Raw genomic sequence first — 21822 nt, 5'->3', positions numbered from 1 at the left:
CGTTCACCGAGGGATCAACCTCCAAAACGCCTTTCGAGGGCTACAAGAAACGAAGTGAGTAGCCTACAAGATTGAAGCTGGTCAGATAACGAACGAGTAAATGAAAACAGAATGAGGCGGAGAAGTGTGTGTGTGTGTGTGTGGGGGGGGGGGGGGGGGTGTGTGTGAGATTAAAATAGCCCAATTGCTTTTACAATAAATAAACATTGAATGTGTTTAATTGAATAGTAAAGGGGTTTAACGTTAGTGGCAGGTTGTGTGTGAGAGAGAATAAATAAGACAGCCCAATATTTGAAAAAATTGTTATTATTTTCCCCCGCATATTTAGCATATTTCGCAACTTTCCGCATATTTCCTAACTTCCCGCAATTTCACCGCATAAAATCACATAAAACCCCGCATGTTTAATCGCATAATCAAGGATTTTAGCCCGCATAATCAAGGAATTTAGCCCGCATAATCAAGGATTTTTGCCCGCGTTTTTCTGGAGGGTCTAATTGTTCATTATACAATGTGAGGGAGCGTGCCTGGTGCGGCCGCACCTCGTGCTGTCCCATAGCCAGCATGGCAAAGTTAGCGGCTATTGCTAACTGCCTTCCATTGCAGAGTAAGCTCTGTATTATGAACATCAACCCACCAATAACCGAACTAGGCAAGAATATATGTACTTACATTTTCATGGACGCACACGCATGTCCACAAGTCAACACACAAAATGAACAACACTCTCATTTGTCCGATCGCTAATAGTGTCTTTGCGATCTTGTTACGACAACAAGTGCACGTTAGTGCTGCAACATGGTTGAAACCATTTGGGCCTATGTTAGGGGGTGCAAGGAATAGTCCAAGTAATGGGGGAGTTTTATACAACTATGGTGCAGGTTAAAAAAAAGAAATGCTCACTCATAACAATATGTATTCCCTGAGATAGTGGGCCTATACAACCTTTCGAATGTTTGTAATGTGTTTACGATATGTTATTTCGCAATTACAAAAAAAAATTCAAAGAATCTAAACTAGACAAGCCTTTTTACCCTAATTTAGGTTTATCAGGTCTTTGTGGGACAATTTCTCCAGATTTAACATCAGCATAGCAGAAGACAAAATATTTCTCTCCCATGGGTGTTGAACCTCGAGCACCAGCATGAAAAACCAATGCCTCTGGACCACCAATGTGTTTTTTAAATGAACGCCCAACTATAGGTCTTGCTGTGATGTGATTTTGAGTGAATTTGTATCTTTATGCACACGACCACACATGTATGGAGGACAGAACATTACATGAGTAAAAATGTAATTTGAGAATAAAACAGAACAGACATTATAATTATATGTTTAATGTATTTCTAAAAAAAAATTCACTTAATATAAGTATTAACAATACACACCAGGATAAATCAACATGGTAATTGCCTGGCTGGGATTGAACCCACCACCTTCTGACTCAAAGACAACAGCTCTTCCTTTCTGCCACAGCCGAATGATGAGCTGTTGTTCAGAAATGATGCCGTCATAGCCTGAAAACTGTAGTTTGGTAAAAATTCCATTGTTCCACATAAATAAACCGGACTCCAAATGCCTAGCCTTGAGTTTTCCTGAACAGATGTACAAAATTGGACTGTCACTTCCTGCGATGAGTTTCAACAAATGTTTTTACAATATCTCCAAGTCCTCTTATAACCCTAACCCATAATATCCGTAGAATACCAGCTGGTACAATTATACAAAAACATGTCCAGGATGCTTTGACTCAAAGGGTAAGTGGATGTCTACGAGTCAGAAGGCTTGTGGTTTGATTCCCAGCATGGCAAAGTGAATTTCGGAGAGACATGTTTTCTATATGTGCGGGTTTGCTTTGCCTCTTTAGCTCGCAGTTAAGAGGTTCTAACGGGGTAAATGGACGTCATCTCTTATGGAACTAACAAGGCTGTGGTAATTGTGGTGTAAAAAACGGAAATGGAAAGTCAGTGTGAAAGCAACGGAGGCTGTAGTCCAGTTTATTCTATTGACATGCTCCAGATGTGCTGATAGCCTTGGACCGTCATTCGGTGTGATGAGTTCAGACAAATGTTCTTTAACAATATGTTGTTGTCCCCTTGTAACCCTAATTATAACCCTAATATAGCACCATATCTTACACAGCATGGCAAAGTGTATGAGATGGTGCTATATGGAAAGCAAGACGGTGTGATGTGAAAACTACTAGTGTAAAACCACTTTCCTTGAACACTTGCCAGCCAGTCTCTCTTTTACTTTAACCATGCCCACAGTGATGCAATACAAGTGCATTGACAAATGGCAGTGTGGCAAGATTAAGGGTTACAAAACAAGGCAATGCTTACATCTCCATACTCTTGATGAACCAACAATACACTTTGCCAATTGCATGGGTGTATTAGAAAATGGATAAATGTGCTTAAACTCCATTTCAAGTTTCAATATTATCAGACAATGTCATCAGCCCACTATCTAGATTTGAGTGTGCCAGAGAGCACAGCATGCAACTCAGTGGTGAAAACGTACAAATAAAGAAAGAGCATGTGCGTGTTTGAGTGAATTTGCATGGATCTGTGTTTGCCTGCAGGCATATCAAGCGTATCTAGGTAAAGGTTCATTGAGGCAGTGAAGGGCGCACCGCACCTATTTTTCTTTTTGCCAGATGTGGAAATAGGTCCAACCTGTAAAGGTTGATAAATTATATTTAAACAATTTGGATTATATTGATTGTAAAGCAAAATGCCACATCATGGACTTTTAATTGTCCGAGGTTTTTTATTGCAGTATTGGACAACCACAGTCAGGCCATGCAGGTTAAGTGTTTGTTAAAAAAATGTGCATTATAACATGTTTTTAAAATGCTTTAGAAGAAGGAAGACCTGAAATATCGTTCATCATTCCACAACAGTTCTAGAATTGCACCTCTTCATTTTTTTTCATTTAATCGTTTATTTGAATAGGGACAATGCACATTAATGAACACTTTAGACAAATAATGCTTCAAGTGTAAATATGCCAGATTTTAGCTCCTTAGTCCCTGAGCACACACAAGTATTTACCACATGGCAGTACACTATAGCAGCAGCGACATATTAAGTACAAGAGAAGATACAAGAGATGCATAAAGTGCATCCTCCACAGCTACTGGCCAGAGAGCAGACCTCTTTTTCTAACAGCCTGATTCATCTTAAATGTCACAAGGACCGATACAGGACATCCTTCCTGCCAAAAGCGATAAATCTGTGCGATAACTCACCACTGGCGAGCAGAGAACTGACAGCTTCAACGTTTATTTTTTAACCAAAATGTATTGTTTTACTCTTTGCATTTTTCACATATTGTACTCACACTGACACACCTCATTTACATTTCACATTTGAGAAAACTGCAACTACTTTGCACACTTTTATCATTTATATATCCTATGTTTTTTTCAATTGCTAAAACACATTTTTTGCTTTATGTGTCATTTTAGTGTGTTAGCAACTGATAAAAACTGTAACAAGCAGCACAATACACACTTGGATAAATCAACATGATAAGCAGGGCTAGGATTGAACCCATTGGCTGGGATTGAACACACCACCTTCTGACTAGACAACAGCTTTTCCTCTCAGCCACAGCTGAATTATGGGCTGTTGTTCAGAAATGATCAAGTCATAGCCAGAATGTCCCAATCGACATAACGGTTTTTTTAAACGGGAAAAAAAAGCTGAAGTTGGGTAAAGTTAGAAAGAAACAGAGGCTTAAGTCCAGTTTTTTCTAAAGGACATAAAGGAAACCCGGCTCCACACTCCTGGTAGCCTGGAGTTTTTCTGGAACAAATGTGAAAAATGGATGGTTACTTCTGGCGATGAGTTCAAACAAATGTTCTTTAACAATATATTTGTGTTTCCTTGTAACCTTAAAAAACGTAGCAGCCAATCCTGTAAAATTTGAATGTAATATGTACTGGTGTCTTTGGCTGAAGCGGTAAATGGATGCCTAACAACCAGAGGGTTGCTGGTCCGCCTGCAGCATGGCAAAGCAAAGTGTGGTGTGAGGTAAGATGCCACGTGTGTGACATGGTGATCGTATGACTTTGGAGGGTGGTCAACATGAGTACAGATTACCTGCACCTGACACTATTTTTTAATAATAATATGAAAATAATTGAAATAATAAAATGGAAAAAATATATATAATTTAAACAAAGTAAAATAATAATATGAAAATACATAATATAATCATAACAACTTTAAGGACATTTAATATGAAAAAAAACGAAATGGCCCAAAAATATTAAAATAAAAGAATACTAATAAAGTACATTTAAAAATATAAAATAAAATGATAATATATTACATAATACGATCATAAAAACTAACTTGAAAAATAAAATACAAAGATATTTAATATGAAAATATAAAAAATAATTATACTAAAACTACAACAATTAAGTGAATGACTTTTTAGTTAATTTTTTTATAAAACTTGACAATTATATTGAATTAAAAAATGTTTTCTGAAAAAAAACAATTACAATTTTGTTTTATAAATGGGAACAAATATTTCTGTTTGCTGCTTTACGAAAGAAACAAACACAAAGGTACAGGTCTTTTTATGTTTTAATTTCCTATATAATTTTTTTGAGTTTTCATATTTTGAGGGATTTTGTGTCCTTGCCAGCCTGAAGGGAACACCCCCTACCTCAGAGGGACAAAAACAAAAAAAGGTGATGTGTTCTACTGTTTTCAAATCAATACTCCCTGCTTAAGCTGCTGTATACCTCAGTGGTTAAAGCAGCTAGTCTACTCCATATCTCAAATTGTATGAGAAATGGGTCCGAATCCCCAGCCTTGTAGAACATTTTGGGCTATATTAAAAAATGTGTCTGGTCATAGAACATAATTAAAAAAATAAACAGTTTCTAAAGAATATTCAATAAAATTAAGCAAATGCAATAAAATGATTTGCAGCATAACGGTTGAAAGTATGACCGTCAGGCCAATGGATGCATGCTTCTTCTGCATGTGATGAGGCGCTGTGGCCAGACCCAGCAAGGTGGCGAGATGCAGGCAGCCTCAGCAAATTTATTTCCTCTGTTTTTGTAAAAACATTTTCACAAAAGTTTTCCTTTCCATTTCCTGTATTTGACAGAGGAATCAGTTTTTTAAACACAAAGTATATTTGTGTTTCTGTACATATTTTTGTAGACTTGAACAATCTTTATATGCAGAATTCTCTACATACAGAACACCATACAAAATGTGTGTGCCTTAGATTGAGCACCGCAGTGTGTAGTTGGTTGGACAAAGTGTCTTGTAGCTACTATAAGGGAAGTGTGTGCCATTTGGTGCAAAAGTTTGGTTTTGGTAAGTGTTTATGTCGTTTTGAGTGCAGACAGTGCTTCATTTTGCAATATATATTCGGTGTTTTGCACTTTGTGTGTGGTTTTGTGAATTGTGTTAAGTGTTTTGAGAAAATAAGCCCTGCTTTCAAAAAACGTGTTTTAGCAATTGAAAAAAACTGTAAAATACAATTGAACTCAACTCAATATGTAAAGCATTCTAGATCTAGAGAGCAAAGTAAAATGGTTAGCGTTAGGACCTGGAGTCCGCCTTCCCGAGGAGGAGGGCGTAGGCTCTGTCTGCCCGAAGAGGAAGGTGCAGAGAACGCCTAGATGCCCGCGCGCACAACCGCGAGGTCCAGACAGCTTCACGAGCGATGCAAGTAAAGTGTTGCGAGGAAACAAACTAACAAACGGAAACACCTCGACCACATCGTCTTGTTTTAGCAACGATTACACAAACACTGCACAGTGAGCATGTCGGTGCAATTAGCTCTGCACGAGTATGAATTCGAGAGACAGTTCAACGAGGACGAAGCCATCCGATGGATGCAGGAGAACTGGTAAGGCTACATTGTGATAGCGCCTCGTTTTTTAATCCCACAATACAATATTCCTCTGCAAAACTCTGCATAAGTACGTGCTTAAAGTGAATTGGAGGCTGTAGCCGAGCACATGCATCCGCCTCGCTCACCGGGATTAAACCTAGCCATATCCTATTATATCAGAGCCACTGTCATCTTCCGCAAATTGCTGCTTCTGCTTCATGAAATGAACAAATTCATGGAGGCCTTCAGCAGCGTGTGAAAGCGATGTTCTGCCACACTTCAAGTTTGTCTGAACTAGTGACTTCCTACATGGCTCTCCGATAATGCTTTGTGCCTCCTTTTATGGGTATTCTCATGGGGTTTCTATTTGATTTCGTGTGATTTATTCTTCCGGCATCAGCTACCGGCCTACCCCTATAAAGATCATGCATGACTCTAGCTGCCTGATTCATTTAGTTTGTAACTACCCCAATGGCATATTGAACCATTCCATATTGAACCATAGGAGGGTAAACTACCTCTTGGTGTTCTCCTCAACATGAAGTGGTCATGGTCATGATTTTTTGTAAAAGTAACTTAATGTACTGTAAATTGAAAGGATATCACTGTATAATTATAGTGATGTAGTCTAACTGAGAATGAACACATCTTAATACAGGTCACTCAAAATTCCATTATCAATAGTTTATGTTAATTTTCTGTATACATATGTTAATAGTCTTTAATGAACCATAAGATTAGAAACTACAAAATGCCAGACTCTAGAGTCTAAGGTCTTCCAAAGGTTTGTTTGCTCAAAAAAACAGTCCAAAATGTAAACAATATTCTAACGGCATTGATATGAAATGGTGAAAAGTAGCAAATCCACTCATTAGCATGTCTGGAATCAGAGAGTGTTTGCTGTCCATTGACTTATTGATTTACAGACAAGCTTTATTAATGAGAGATGTTTTTGGCAAAAGGACACTAAACACACTGCAACAGAGTTACGTGCAGTGTGTTTCAAGAGACTTTCTTTAAAAATCAATGTATATGTATTCTAAGGCACAATAAAACAGTATCCACTGACCAAAGTTCTCCACATACGTGTGCAAAATACAGCAGGTAAACAGAGCAGACAACCAAAAAAACATGCCGAAAACCATACTGAGATACAATCAACAATTTGGCAATTTAAGTTCATTTCAGAGCAAAATAAAGTGAAAGAGATGGGCGTTGAACTTTGCATTAAACCATTCAGTAGAAGAGAGGAAATTCTTATGTACAAGTGTCATATTTGCTCGGGGCAGTGTCTGCAAGACTGTACACAACAATATCAGGGAATGAAATGTTACAATGGCTACTAGGGTTAAGTAAGGTTAAGCTTTGTTTTATTGTAAAATGCCTTGTCTTTTATGCTGCTGCAACACAGATTTTTTTACCCAAATTGGGATCAATAAAGTACCATCTTATCTTATCTTAAATATTGCTTTGTGGTTGTGACCATTGATGCATTTCATATTTAGGTCATGTGCTGGTCCATCCAAACATCCTTTGCATGAACAAATGGTCATTATTATCCAGGTCTATAGGTTGAGCAAATAAATGGTACTAATGCAAAACAAAATGAGTCATGCGTTAAGATAGCGGTGGGCTTCATTAAGCATTCAGTGGCACTGACTTTGTATAAAGCAGCATACGGTGAGCAGGAGGCATTCATCTGGCTTCTATCATCCGTTTAAATTGCGTGTAGAAAAGAGTCATTGTTAGAATATAATTTGCCACAAATTCAGAGCCAATCTTAGAACAGCTTTTTTCTTATTCATTGGAATGCAGTCTGGGTGTGTGTATGTAAGAGAGAGAGAGAGGGGAACTGTGTGGGAGCAGTGTGAGGGAGCTGTCCATACCCTGGTACTGACAACTGACCAATCACGTTAGTCTTCTGATGTCGGCTGAGGAGAATTAGCCAATCAGGTTGCAGCTGATCTGTGCTGACTTCTCTGCAGCTGCTCATATAGTGGAGGATGTCAGACTAGGCCAGTGCACATGGCTGAAGGGGAACAACCACAGAAAATAGGATTTGATAGGTTGTTTGTTGCATTTTAAAGGTTCAGGAAGCTACTGATTAAGCATGACATGTTTTGTATTGCTTAAGGGTGAGACAGAGAAAGGAACACAACAAACAAGACTAAACAAGTTTAAAAGCAAGCGTAAAAAACAAGCTTTAATTCAGTATGATAATGAAATACAAACATGACATGACATGTTACTTATTAGACGCTTTTATCCAAAGCGACTTACATATTCAATACTGTGAGCAATCTCCACAGGAGCAATTTGGGGTGAAGTGTCTTGCCCAGGGACACAACGACATGCTGACTGCAGTGGGGTTTGAACCTGACCCTGATCCCAACACCAAGGCTCTATCCACTGCGCCACACGCCTCCCAAACTGCCTTGCTCTTTCAACTAGGCTAAGCCAAAAGCAAATAATCATTTTACTTTTTGGATAACAAAGGGCTGCTAAACAAGACTGTTTGTTAAGATGTCATTGTTTCTGATTCTCTTTTTAAATTCCAGTTCGGGTCCAGTTGTTGTCACATTTAAATAAGGAAAGTAAAAGCAAAAATATTTCCGAAGATTCAGGCCATTAACAGTTTTACAGTAATAAATGGCAACACACACATTCATTTAGGGCTCATTTACACAAACTCTCGAAAGTGCCAATTCCGTCCCATTACTCTTTAAACACCAGTGTGCACCGATGTAGGCCAAGGTTGAGTAGGTCTGAACTACTGTTGCATAACACTCATGTGTGTTACCTTTTGACTGCTGTTGAAAATGCCTCCTGTGACATCACTGAGGTTAGGCCCAAATTGCAACATACTTTTACGTTAGTTTTAAGCTACAGTAATACATGTGTTTCAAAACAGACATGATGAGACATCTCTAAATAAAGTATATGCAGCCTACTGTACATATCATTGTTCTGAAGTGATAACTGGAGACTGGTACACTGATCTGATTGGTTCCCTTGAGACCGGCAGCAGAGAGCTCAGCATTGTGATTGAGTAACCATTCGTCAGATGGCTGGGAAAAGGAAAAGGAAGGAGTGGACAGGGACACAGATGATGTAATATAGCGACAACAGGTTCATCCTCTTTCCATCCTATATCAAACACAATAAAAATACAATGGACTCGAGACCTAGTGGAGATGCAAAAAAATATTTTGGCCATGCATATAGTACACTTTTATTTTCTACATCACATAGTTTAACAAACTGATGTCATCGTAAATATTCAAATGAAATGTTCAGACAGCATTTCACGCTGCTGTGCATGAGCTTTGCTTTTTTGTAGAATATATGCATTTGGTATATGTTTTATTTCCTTATAGTAATAAATGCATTGGCTGGGATTCTATGTGATGGTTAAAAAACTGGCAGTTCAAAACAGCTTGTTATTTGTTGATAGTGTACCTTGCCATCTAAAAGAGAGCTGTTAGCCTCTGTTATACACACATCTTTAACTTGCTGAATCACTCTGCACTCCCACAAACGTCACCATTTCCCATCGCCATGCAGGTTGCGTTCTCTGTTTATTGAGAAGCTGCTGGGGCAGATAGCATCGCTGTGGGTCTCTGCAATTCTGATGGATTTATGATTGTTTTAGACTCGGAATGATAACAATGGATGCACCAGTGATAATGCATAATGACGTGTTTGTTGTGCACTGTTTTGTCAGTTAATGTTTATTCACATATAATCTACTTGCCCTAGGGATGTAACAATGTTGTTCAGATGTATCACCACCCTTTGACTTGTCTTAAATGTCAGGTTCCTATGGTACTAGATGAGTAAAGGAGATAAGTCTCTTCCTTCCAAGTCTCATGTTACTTATTCAGTTCCAAAATCTATCCAGCCTATTGTCACAGAGTTCGGATGGACGAGACCAATAGATACGCCCATCTTAAATGTAGAATCAAGACATCCTTCCCATCCTTACAGAGCTTGTTCTCTCTTCTCTTAAAGGATGTTTGTAACTTACCTTTTTTGTTTGAAGAATTTAGATAATGACATTTTCCAATATTGCTTGCATTCAACAGAAATAATAAATGTCAAAATAATGTATACAATAGGGCTGTCCCGAATACCATTTTTCGGGCTCCGGATATTCGGTAGTAATCAGCAGCGAATATTCGGATATTCGGCCCGTGCGGGGGGGTGCATAGTAATTAGCAGCGAACCGCTTCAACACGTGTATTTCGGTTTATTCACGGCATTCATTTTGTTATTCTACAGTATTGTTGTTTTATAGTTATTTGTTACTGTATCCAACCCAATTTGTGTTCTTCGAAATTGAAAAGGATATTGCATTGTGTTGCAGTTGTGTATGTCTTAAGTGTAATTTGGCTTGGCTTCCTATTTTGTATGGACATGCTTTTATTTTGAAGGAGAGTTAGCGCTGTTGACAGGAATTTGTTGTTGCTATGGAAACAACGTGATGGAGATTAACGGACAAAAAGTAATATCTACATATATAGACGGAGAAAGTAAACAATAACGTTTATGGTTAAGTGTTGGCACCCTCTGAAGAGGCACAAGTTAAAAAAAAACGAATATCCGAATAACGAAATTGAAACCCGAATAGTACTCCAACGAACGGATATTCGGGTACAGCCCTAATGGATACCCCCATCTTAAATGTAGAATCAAGGCATCCTTCCCATCCTTACAGAGCTTGTTCTCTCTTCTCTTAATGAATATTTGGTTAAAGGATGTTTGTAACTTACTTCTTTTGTTTGAAGAACTTGGATGATGATGTTTTCCAATATTGCTTGCATTCAACATAAATAATAAATGTCTACANCACCCCCCGAAGAGGCACAAGCTCTTACGTTGATATTGGAGATTTCAATAAATTCAATTACAAAAAAAAAAAACGAATAACGAAATTGAAACCCGAATAGTACTCCAACGAACGGATATTCGGGTACAGCCCTAATGGATACCCCCATCTTAAATGTAGAATCAAGGCATCCTTCCTATCCTTACAGAGTTTGTTCTCTCTTCTCTTAATGAATATTTGGTTAAAGGATGTTTGTAACTTACTTCTTTTGTTTGAAGAACTTGGATGATGATGTTTTCCAATATTGCTTGCATTCAACATAAATAACAAATGTCTACATGTATAAAGTGAAGAAGATGTAGAAGAAGTGGTCATAGGTCATTTAAAGCAATTTTCAAAATGGGACAACCCAAAACAAAACAACAAAATGTATTTCCCAGTGCAATTCTAAATGTTCCTTTGATGCTGTTGAAGTTAATATTACATGGTCTTGCTTCTTGGTGCCATTTTAAAGAGAGTAGCACACGATGACGCTGATCATTTCCGACTGTGTTGACCCAGCGTCCGCTCCAGGCTTGATGTTCGTTAGGCTGCTCTCCTTCTCACGACTGGTGAGATGAAGATGTGGGATGGCTCCTCAGGAATTAAGGTCTGCCTTGAGTGTTGCTTCGTCTGGTTTTACTTTTTTAGACTTTATCAAGCTGTCAAGGAAACACTTAGGTGAAATTAAATTAAAGAGCAGTTTGTTGTATGGTTTATTTTTTAAGCCTTCCTCGCTTACTTTGAATAGCGGCCTTCTTCCTTGCCTAGGCAGTGCATTGCATCTTTTCTTAGCACGTTATCTCCATCAACTTTCCGTCAGTGGAATAGCATGCCTTGCATGCAGTTCATAATTGCATTACTTCTTTCTGCCTTTCCAGGAATGTGTTTTGGATTTCTTGTTGTGTACATGCGTTTCATTATTTAGTGCTAATTGAACCAATAGAATAAATAATTGGCACGCCCTCCTCAAAACAATAACGGTTTACCCTTTTTGACTGTGAGGAGTCTAGGGATGGGTACCGAGAACCGGTACTAAGTCAATACCGTTACCTGATTGGACGGTATCGGTATACCGTTAAGCCGCTGGACAAACGGTGCTGCTATCGGTATATCTGTTACGTCTACTTCCTTAGTTTAACTTTAAACCATTCTGGTTGGTTGGGAACCCTCATCCCGTGTGATGTATCCGGTTTGAGACCCCTCTGATTGGCCACTGTAAATGCCACTCCTCATCTCTCTCAACAGCGTTCTTATTATTGTTGAGAGACTCCCGCAGGCATGGCGGACAGAGTGAAGCGATCCAAGGTCTGGGTGCACTTTAAAAATATGTATTGGCGATAGTGCAAGGTGCAATCTATGTACTCAATTAGTTGCTTGTAAAAGGGGTAACACAAGCAACTTAATGAAGCATTTGCAAACGAGACACTCATTGAATCTAAAACGGTGCTAGCGATACTGCTAGTGCTAATAGTGCTAGTGCTAGCGGGCTTCAGCCGCGCCGTGTGTAAATGTGACCTGAGCGAAGGCTCGCAGGCAGGTTAGCTGCTGCGCACGGGTAATATGTTTTGTTTACCTGGGTGCAGTCTTGCAGGCCCACCGCCTTGTCTTTTTTTAGTTTATTAACACCAAATTATTGAAAAGTATCGATAAGAGTATCGAAAAATACCGATAAGCAGTACCGGTATCGATAAAATCCTAACGATACCCATCCTGGACATATTGGTCGAACAGACAGACACGGCTTGATCGATAGCTTTAAAGTTTAGTCACTGATTGTAGTTCTGTCACTTTGAAAAGGTGTCCAACATACAATAAGTGGGTTGTATAGAGATGTAATTAGGTGCATGGCATTGTGCTTACACTGCAACCTCAGGGTTACATAACGGCTGAAATCTCCTGGTCCTCCAGCTAATACAGATCCAAGTTTCCCAGCAGGTTTATAAAACACTGAGTGGGGGAGGGGCTGCACATCCTAATTATATTAAAAACTGTACAACATAGACTGCATGCAGGTACACAGACTATGTATCTATCATAAAGATTATGTATTTAACTGTTAGTTACTTTACAATTGTGTATATATTTTCTCAGTGGCAGTTGTTTGGATGAGTTAAAGTGGACCTATCATGCTATATTTGAATAATATAGTGTAGGACCATACCTATATAAGGCATATACTTTTTATTTTTCAAAATACCAAACAGATCATGCATTTTAGCCATTCCTCATTTCGCTCAATTTAACACTGTCTTTGCATGGGCTGGTTCTGTGAGAACAGCACCATCTATAGGCCTGGCATATGTACTACAGCGTCTCCAGCGCTTTCGAACGTCAATGTCCTTGGCTGTCTCCTCCTGATTGGTGGAGTTGGCCCAATAGCCATTGCGCCACTTCTGTGACGTCATAGAAGTGTTCAAATCTGGATCAGTCTGTATCAGATCCGTTGCAGCCCCTTTTTTAGAGATTTGGGTATGGAGGAAAATAGAGAGGGTTGTGTTTTCTGACACTTGGTGAGTTCCCTGGAACACCGGGGACACATATTCATGTATAAAAGACGTACAAAAGTGCATTTTGCATGATAGGTCACCTTTAAAGTAACATGCCTTGGCAGCCTGCTAAACAACATACCAGTGAAACGCTCATGTTAAAAATAATTCTCTGGACTCTTTTGTTGATCTAGACTCGCAACAAGCATCACTTGAGTTTAGATTCTTTCTTTTTTTTTGAATCTCGGATTTCAGCTTGATTTGGCAATATATCAAACAGTGCCATGTCTAGGGCCTCACCCTCTGTTAACAATCACACATGGGATAAAGAGAGGCCGGAGATGCCATGCCTACCCAACTGAGAAGCTTTCATGATACATTCATAGTTCTGGCATATTGTCCTGGTTAGACATATCACACACATTCTTTTAGTTGGTGGTTTAATTTGTAAACTGATACTTTAATTATCGAATGTTTTCTTTAAATCCTTTTCTACCAAATTAATGAATATCTTATTTGACCAAAACAAGTTTACACAGTGTTCTATTATTGTTTTGACCCTATTGCCTTTCTGTAGCCACAGACATTTCAAATATTTTACAGTATATTAAGCTTTTGGTACACAATTGTACTCATATTAACAAATATTTAGTTTTTAACTTTATCTGGGACTGGGGCTTTTTTTAAATGAAGCCACTGCTGTAACTGTTATTTTGAGGAAATCTCGGCTGGAGGGACGCAGCTGATTTCCAACCTTGCAGCAAGCATGAAATCTCTGCTGATTCTGTTCTGCTCCATGCTGATCCTCCCTGAAAGAGCTCTGATGATGGAGTTTTCCAATTTGTGCTGCCTCGGCCCACTTTGACAAACACTGCTCTCTCCTATATTATCCTGTGTAGACAGAATTCGGAACTAGTGGCTGTGTTTACTTTGCGTTATTTTTGGTTTGTCATTGAAATGTTGTCAGTGAAACTGTATTCCATAGGCTTCTTTATATGTATTCATTCAAAAATGTGTACTCCATCTTGTTTCATCTCAAGATTGTGCTTCCTAAAATAGTTTCTCACATGAGTTGTTGGCATTATTTTTGAAGCATTTAAAGGAAGTAAAAAACTGATCAAACTGTTAGCCCATGACATAACCCACAGGGATTATCCCAACCACAGCCAGACAGAGTTGCTAGCAGATCTTGTCTACAAATCAAACTTTAGCTTTGTAGCTCTTCTTAAAGCAAACTGACAAATAAACATGACTCACTATCATTTGTCAGTTTGTCAAAGCAGTCATTATATTTCTTTTGTCCCTTGGGTCATTAAAAGAATTTCACTTGCACATTGGCAAGTGCAGCTTGTTTGAAAAACAATTCCCAGGTCAGGAGTAGAGGCACCAGGGTGCATGAAGGGATGATGTGAATTCACACTGATGTCTCAAATAGATTCCTGACAGCAGACATAGCGTTGCTGCAGCTGGCACTTCACAGCCTTTGCAAAGACAACAGCAGCGGCCCCACCCCCACCACCACCACCCTTCACCAACTTTCATCAGCTTTGACCATGCCCTCGGCTTTCTCTACCCTTTATTTCTTTTTTCAGACGGTGTACTCCATCTTCTAAACATAACACAGTAGGCCGAGCACATCTTAACCTTTTGGCTAGGTCTGCTTGTACTTGGTGATGATAAAACACAGAGAACAAGACGGGGACATTTCTCCACATCTTTATGCTTGGGCCGGGGCATTCAAAACATTCTTATCTGCAACAATCATGGGTACTTTTTGAAATGTTTATTATCTTTGTCCTGATAATGGCTTACATGCAGAATACCTTAGATGAAATTTGTTGGTACATTTCCATAAGGGCAATGAGGTCATAATTACTAGAGCCTCATGTGAATACATTGTAAAGTTATGAGAACAATAAATAATTCATTGTATCTTTAATGATAGTACTACAGGCAAACACTGTTAGTATTCAACAATAGGGATACAACTTAGCTTTTCTCATTATAGATACATTAATTTGTTCAAGTTGTCAAAGAAAGTAATGACACAGTTTCTGGGGATTGGCCTGTTTGTCCTACACAACAACATGTGGTATGTCTGAATGAATTCCAAGTATAAAGTGTACTGGATCCTCAGAATCACAGCTCAAGCCAGACATCACTTTGACCTTTGACCCTTTTAACTTTGATGGCAGTACACAGAAAGGGAATGCTGAAATTGTTGCTCCTCTTCTATCCAGCCGGCCTCTCTACAGTATGTAGGCCACAATGTGGTCTGTGTTGCTCTCTTCTGTCTTCCTCCATGTGTAGTTGAGAAACAGTGTTGTCATTCTGCAGTCCGCCCCTGTTGTCATTCTGTGAAAGATGCTCCTTTCCACTTCGACTGGGCTGCTTTGTCCTTTGTTCTGTGGAGGTGGCCTGGATCAGTTTGTGGGCTTCCTGCTGGAACAGAAAATTGGCATCTGTCATTCTTGGAATACTGACGAACAATCAAGTCGATTGTGTTCAACAACTGTCACTGTTATTGTACTGTTTTTCATGTCTTTATTGACTTAGATAACAATAGTTTAAGCCTCAGAGTTGATCAGTTCAGCCGGTTCACTGTGATGGTGACTTAAGTTCTCTAATCATACAGCTGGTAATAGTTTTTAAATGTATTTTAAAGACAGGTCAGAAATGCCCCAAATAGTCTGCATTACGGGTCATTGTTTTTAATGAATTGACATTTGCTAAGACTTAACTTCTAAATTGTACTAATCAAAGGGTTCCTTATATATTTTTCACATTTATCATGTTTTTTTAACTGGCTAAGCAGAATGCACATTTTCCCTCTTTTTCTTAGCCTAGTTGAACACCTGATAAGCAAAATAAAGTGCTGTTTTTGCCGTGCTCTGCTGAGGCTGCAAAAGTAGTAGGATGTGTTGCTGTTTCAGGTGAGTTATGTCACGGTTCTGTGAGAAATTATTGCTTTTTTAGTGTGAGTTTCACATTCTTATAAGGTCACAAACTGTGAAATCATATGGTTCTCTTTGTTTAACCTCTGAAAAAAATGCTACCCAAAAACAGCTACCTGACTCCTTGGGCTAGTTGTACGAAACTCATCATCCCCAGGGCTAAACTCAAAGAGCTCCCAGAATGCCTCATCTCGTTTATTTCTCTTACTAGCTTTCTTTATTTTACTCTCCTTTGAGAACCCTACTGCAGGTGTCAGGCCTTGCTCATTGAAACCTTACCAATTTAAGTTTAATTCATCTAACTTTTTTTGCTAATGTTGATCCAAACTATTCCTCTGCTTCCTATCCAATAGACCAGGGGTTCCCAAAGTGTGAGGCGCGACTCCCCTGGGGGGCGCCAGAGAGCTTCAAGGGAGGCGCAGCCGCCAGAAAAAAAAAAAAGAGAAACAGTGAAATCTAGCTAGTTAACTTCAGCTAAATGTATGCTAGCGGCAAAATATGGATAGATTTTTTTTAGTGAAGTTAACTAAAGTGAGAGAGGAGACAGCGTCTGTCAGAAAACGGAGGAAGTATGACAAGGATTATTTGAAGCTAGGATTTTCATGGACCAGTCCTGATTACACTCCACTGCCACAGTGTGTTATCTGCAACAAGGTGCTAGCTAATGACAGTATGAGACCATGTAAACTCCGGCGTCATATTGAGACGAAACACCCATGTTTGGTGACCAAGCAACAGGAGTTTTTTGACCGGCAGCTCAAGGAATTGCAGTCACATAAAAATGACACATTTGCACTGTGAATACAAAGGCAACCGAAGCATCATACCGAGTGGCGTTACGGATAGCTAAGGCAGGTAAACCTCACAACATTGGTGAAACGTTACTCTTCCCTGCTGCTAAAGACATCTCCGTCTCAACTATTTCTCTCAGAGTGCAACATATGAGTAAGCTGCCATCCTTAACCTCAACATGTTTAAAACATAAAGATAAAGAGGTTTAAAAAAGCTATTGTTTAATGTTTTAAGGAGGTGACGCTCAGCCAATCAAAAAAGAGAAAGGTAGCAAAAACAGAGCATTTTATGACATTTTCTCTTACCGAACCTATTTTAAATGCAATTGAATACCCCTGTATTATAGCAACAACAACAATAATAATAATAATAATAATTGGGATGGATGGATGGATGGATGGATGGATGGATAACAATAATAATTGGGAGGGGGGGCGCGGCTGTGATTATGTTCTCTGAGGGTAGGCTCACTTTCCCACTCTTTGGGAACCCCTGCAATAGACCAAAGCTTTTGTTTGTTTTGGACATAGCTGCTCTAGATTTAGGCAGCATGCACACATCTTCTGTTGGTCTCACTCAGCGCCCAGTCCGTCAAGACTTACCACCTGCACTTTGTAATTGTTCTGAGCACTGGGAGAAGCTTTTCTTTAGATTTAGTCGGGCCATGTGATGTTTCAGCAGAAGTCCTCTTACAAGTTATTAAAGCAAACAGAAATCACAGGAAGGTGGGAGTTGGAACTGAATAGAAGCATATACTGTGAACGGAAAGCTAAGTGTTAAGGGACTGATGGATCTGGGCCCAAATGTTGAATCATTACTTATGACGTTGGCACAGCTATTGATTTTGTCTGTACTTATTATAGTGGCACTGTTGGAAGAGAAACATCATTTTGGTTTAATACATTTCTTTTCAAACCTAGAAATGAAGGGTTTAAAATTCCCCGAGTCACACTATATTCCCTTAGTAACCATTGGGATGTTTTTAACTGAAATCCATAAAGCAAAAGTCCCTTTTGAAAACATGCTATTTTATCTGCTTGACTCCTCCGATTTGTTGCAAGAGGTTGCTTATGCAGTTAACAAAAATATGCTATGTTAACACAATGAAATGTAATAAAAAGGCTATTTTTTTGTTTTGTTTGCAGGAAGAAGTCTTTTCTCTTCGCTGCACTATACGTTGCTGTTATCCTCGGCGGCCGCCATGTCATGAAACCGAGGGAGAAGTTTGAATTGAGGAAGCCACTGGTGCTATGGTCGCTCACACTTGCTGTGTTCAGGTGAGACAGCGCTGATATCATTAAATAAATAACAATTTTAATCATTATTATTTCAAATAATAAAAACTATGTTTTCAGTTGGTGTACCCTAGTTTTCACGAGTCATCAAGGTGCACAGTAGACAGACAGTGGATTCATTATCTATGTTTTGCAATGGTTGCAGTGGCGTTTGCATCGGCAATAGTCTACTTAGTTTGACCAGTAAATCAGTGCTAACTTTTTTGCCTTTATTTACATATAAATAAAGTGTGTAATGACTTTGAAATTATAATAATGTTTGTAACATTAAATTAATTTAAACAAAAACATTAAAAACCAACAAAAGTAGGTTTTATTCACATGGAATATAATTCACATATCAACTACAGTCACGAAATAACCACACATTTTTCTACTTCAAGGATTTCTTATGTTTGCTTTTTCTCACTGTCTTTGTAGCATATTTGGTGCCATCCGTACTGGAAGTTACATGATGTACATCCTGATGACCAAAGGGCTTAAACAGTCAGTTTGTGATCAGAGCTTTTACAACGGGCCTGTCAGCAAGTTCTGGGCCTACGCCTTTGTACTTAGTAAAGCACCAGAACTGGGTAAGTCGAGACCTTTTCATGTCTTATAGTGTCTGTCCACTGGGCATCATTTTTGATCGTGCGTAAACCATCTTGCTATGTAAATTAACAGGCCACCAAGTAAGTTTTAGTTTCGGTATCATGTTTTGTCATAATTGAGAGGGAATTACTCATAGGACCCTTAGTTTTACTTTTAATCATCTTAGCTTTTGCCTATTTTTTCACTCCTCTCTCCAAGCTCAGGCAAACAGCCTTGAGAGAGCTGTATCTACTGGTATATATGATCAGGCAGGCGGCCTCTTTTTGATTTGGCTTCAACCACAGCTGTCGTTAGATATGACCATAAAACAATAGAAGACCATAACAGGACAGTTTGACCCTGCCAAGGACAGGATTTGCAGCGTCTTGTAGTATAATGTTGTTTATGCTCTTAGGAGTTTTTAAGCGTTAATGACAAGGGAAGAGCTGGTTTGGGCAGAGGCTGAGTCATTACGGTTGTTAGGCATTACAAACAGGCCTATAGAGTATGTTATGAGTGTAACCTTACAAATGGAAGCTCCTGGTGACTGTTTTACCACATGCACTAAGTGGTAAAAGAGTGAGTCAGGACTGGCATAAATGGTCATTCTCTAACCGTTTCAAGCAGGTGTTTATCTACTACTGTACATGCTCTCTACAAAACTCCAGCTTCTTTTCGACAACCCTACTTTCTCTATCATTTCCGCAGGTGACACCCTCTTCATTGTCCTGAGGAAACAGAAGCTCATCTTCCTCCACTGGTACCACCACATCACCGTGCTGCTCTACTCCTGGTACTCCTACAAGGACATGGTGGCCGGCGGTGGATGGTTCATGACCATGAACTACTTGGTCCACGCCGTCATGTACTCTTACTATGCCTTGCGTGCAGCTGGTTTCAAAGTGTCACGCAAGTTTGCCATGTTTATCACACTGACCCAGATCACCCAGATGCTGATGGGCTGTGTGGTCAACTACCTTGTGTACTCGTGGATGCAGCAGGGCCAGGAGTGTCCATCCCACATGCAGAACATTGTGTGGTCTTCCCTCATGTACCTAAGCTACTTTGTGCTCTTTATCCAGTTCTTTATTGAGGCCTACTTTGGCAAGTCCAAATCATCGGCAACAACTGTCGCCAAGAAGAGCAAATAAACAAGTGCCATAAGTACGGGAAGAAGGGAGATAATGATGAAAAACGTAATTGGGAATGAAGAGCAGGGACCAGTGACTTGAGATAATCTGTTTGGTGTAAAGTTTGTTGGAAAGAAAGATGGTTGATGCGGAGCAGGCATAGGGTTGGGGTAGTGGTGGGAGAGTCAAGAGATGAATACTGTTTGTGCTTGAGCATTACTACTAATGTGCAGATCTAAAAGCCCTCAATGGATGTAGTTGAGGGATTCTGAGGAAGCAGCATTGCCATGATCAGAGCCATTACAACATGTCCACCTGGTGTTTAAAAGCCCTTTTTTAAATTCATGATGAACCGTTTTTAAAATCTTAAATTTACCTAAAGTACAACATGACCAGATAAAGAAAAAATGCCATAAGCATATGTTTAATTGATATTAAATACATATATTAATTGGTACATAATGAAGATGTATAGGTTTGTTAACTTGGGCCATCTGAGTGTGTCTTGTCCGTCTGTTGTCAATGTTTTTTGTTTTGTTTTGATCTGTCAAAGAAAAAGTTTGAAACACTGGTAAGTGTTGGTGAACTGATGGGGTGAACGGCACTGTATCTTCTGTGTCTTACATTGCGAAATGCGATATTTTCTCAGGTCTTAGGTTATCTCTTTCTTAATATAATATGCATATCAAGACAAAGTAGACATGTTTAAAATCAGCAATGGTTTACAGTATGGCAAAAATGACTTCAGTTTGCTTGAAACAAATATGAATGAAGCTGATTGAACGTAATGACTCGGATGATCACTCTACTCCTGGGCATGAGGGGGAAACAGATGCTAACAGTGCCCTGCTTCACCAAATGCAGAAGTTGCTGGCCACGCTTGGAAAATGACTTGCCATTGATTTCCAAATGCTACTCTGTGTTGAATGGTCCCTACCAGTGAAGAAATTGTGTATTTTGGACATTGAAGGCCTAAATGAAGAACAAACAAATTTATGTTTAGCAGAAGAAAAAACAACATGCAAATTATCAAAATCTGCTGTATTGACTTTGAAAATAGTATGTATCCTGATGGTGTCTGTTGTGCTATTTTGCATTTGCACTGTATCAATGTCAAAAACAATTGTTGCTGAAAAACTTAACGTAAGAACAAAGAGTGAAAAAATATGAAATGCCTCTGTTTTCTTTGTTGTCACATATGTGGCATGTTGGTCATTCTTAATATTTTACGTGCTCAACCTGAAAAGCCTGTTTAGGGCTTACATTGCAGATTTAGAAACGACAATATTTAGAAACGTTAGAGGGTGATTATTACTTTCAGATATGTTGAATAAAGTGTAAGCTTGCATGCTTGATTCAGTGGATCATATGTAGCAGTCATTGTATACACTTGGCACACTAAGTTGTGTCTGCTATTAGCTCTTAAGCATATTAAGGATGACTTTTTCTGGTTTCACAAGTCAATATGTGTTAAAGCTGGATTAAATTGGCTGGTGTCAGGTATACAGAGCCTACATGACCTGAGTAATTGAGGTGTTCTACCAATGAACAATTCCCCAATTACTCTCATATTCAAGAGTGTCCACATCCTCTGTACCTGAACAATCCCGGGGCTGCGTCTCACTTCTCTTATTTTTTATTTCCTTGCTCCTCAGCCTCGGTATTACCGGAAGTTGATTTGTCGCTTTTTCCATTTATGCATTTTAAGAATGGCGTTTATTTTTTTGAGAATGAGTTCTTCTTTTTTTATTTTTTTTTATTTGTGTCTAAAACAGATGATACAAATGTTTGTCAGTAAATGTGTACTAACAGAGGCGGGGGTGTTTATGAAAACAACGGGGACAGAGCTGG

The 21822-nt window shown here is 39.0% G+C and overlaps 1 protein-coding gene across 1 annotated transcript; it reads left to right on the top strand.

Annotated features, from left to right (window-relative positions):
- The first annotated feature begins 5635 nt into the window (after positions 1 to 5635).
- Positions 5636 to 21335, top strand: elovl6 (ELOVL fatty acid elongase 6). Its single transcript, XM_010780704.1, has 4 exons — positions 5636 to 5889; positions 18122 to 18253; positions 18692 to 18843; positions 19550 to 21335. The coding sequence occupies exons 1-4, from the start codon at positions 5804 to 5806 to the stop codon at positions 19990 to 19992; spliced, it is 813 nt and encodes a 270-aa protein (XP_010779006.1). The 5' UTR covers positions 5636 to 5803; the 3' UTR covers positions 19993 to 21335.
- Positions 21336 to 21822: the final 487 nt, after the last annotated feature.

Source organism: Notothenia coriiceps, unplaced genomic scaffold (genome assembly GCF_000735185.1).
Source record: "Notothenia coriiceps isolate Sejong01 unplaced genomic scaffold, NC01 NC01_scaffold00022123, whole genome shotgun sequence".
In the NCBI taxonomy this organism is placed as follows: domain Eukaryota; kingdom Metazoa; phylum Chordata; class Actinopteri; order Perciformes; family Nototheniidae; genus Notothenia; species Notothenia coriiceps.
The sequence above is the reverse complement of the archived record's forward strand: the minus strand, read 5'-3'. Positions and strand labels throughout refer to the sequence as shown.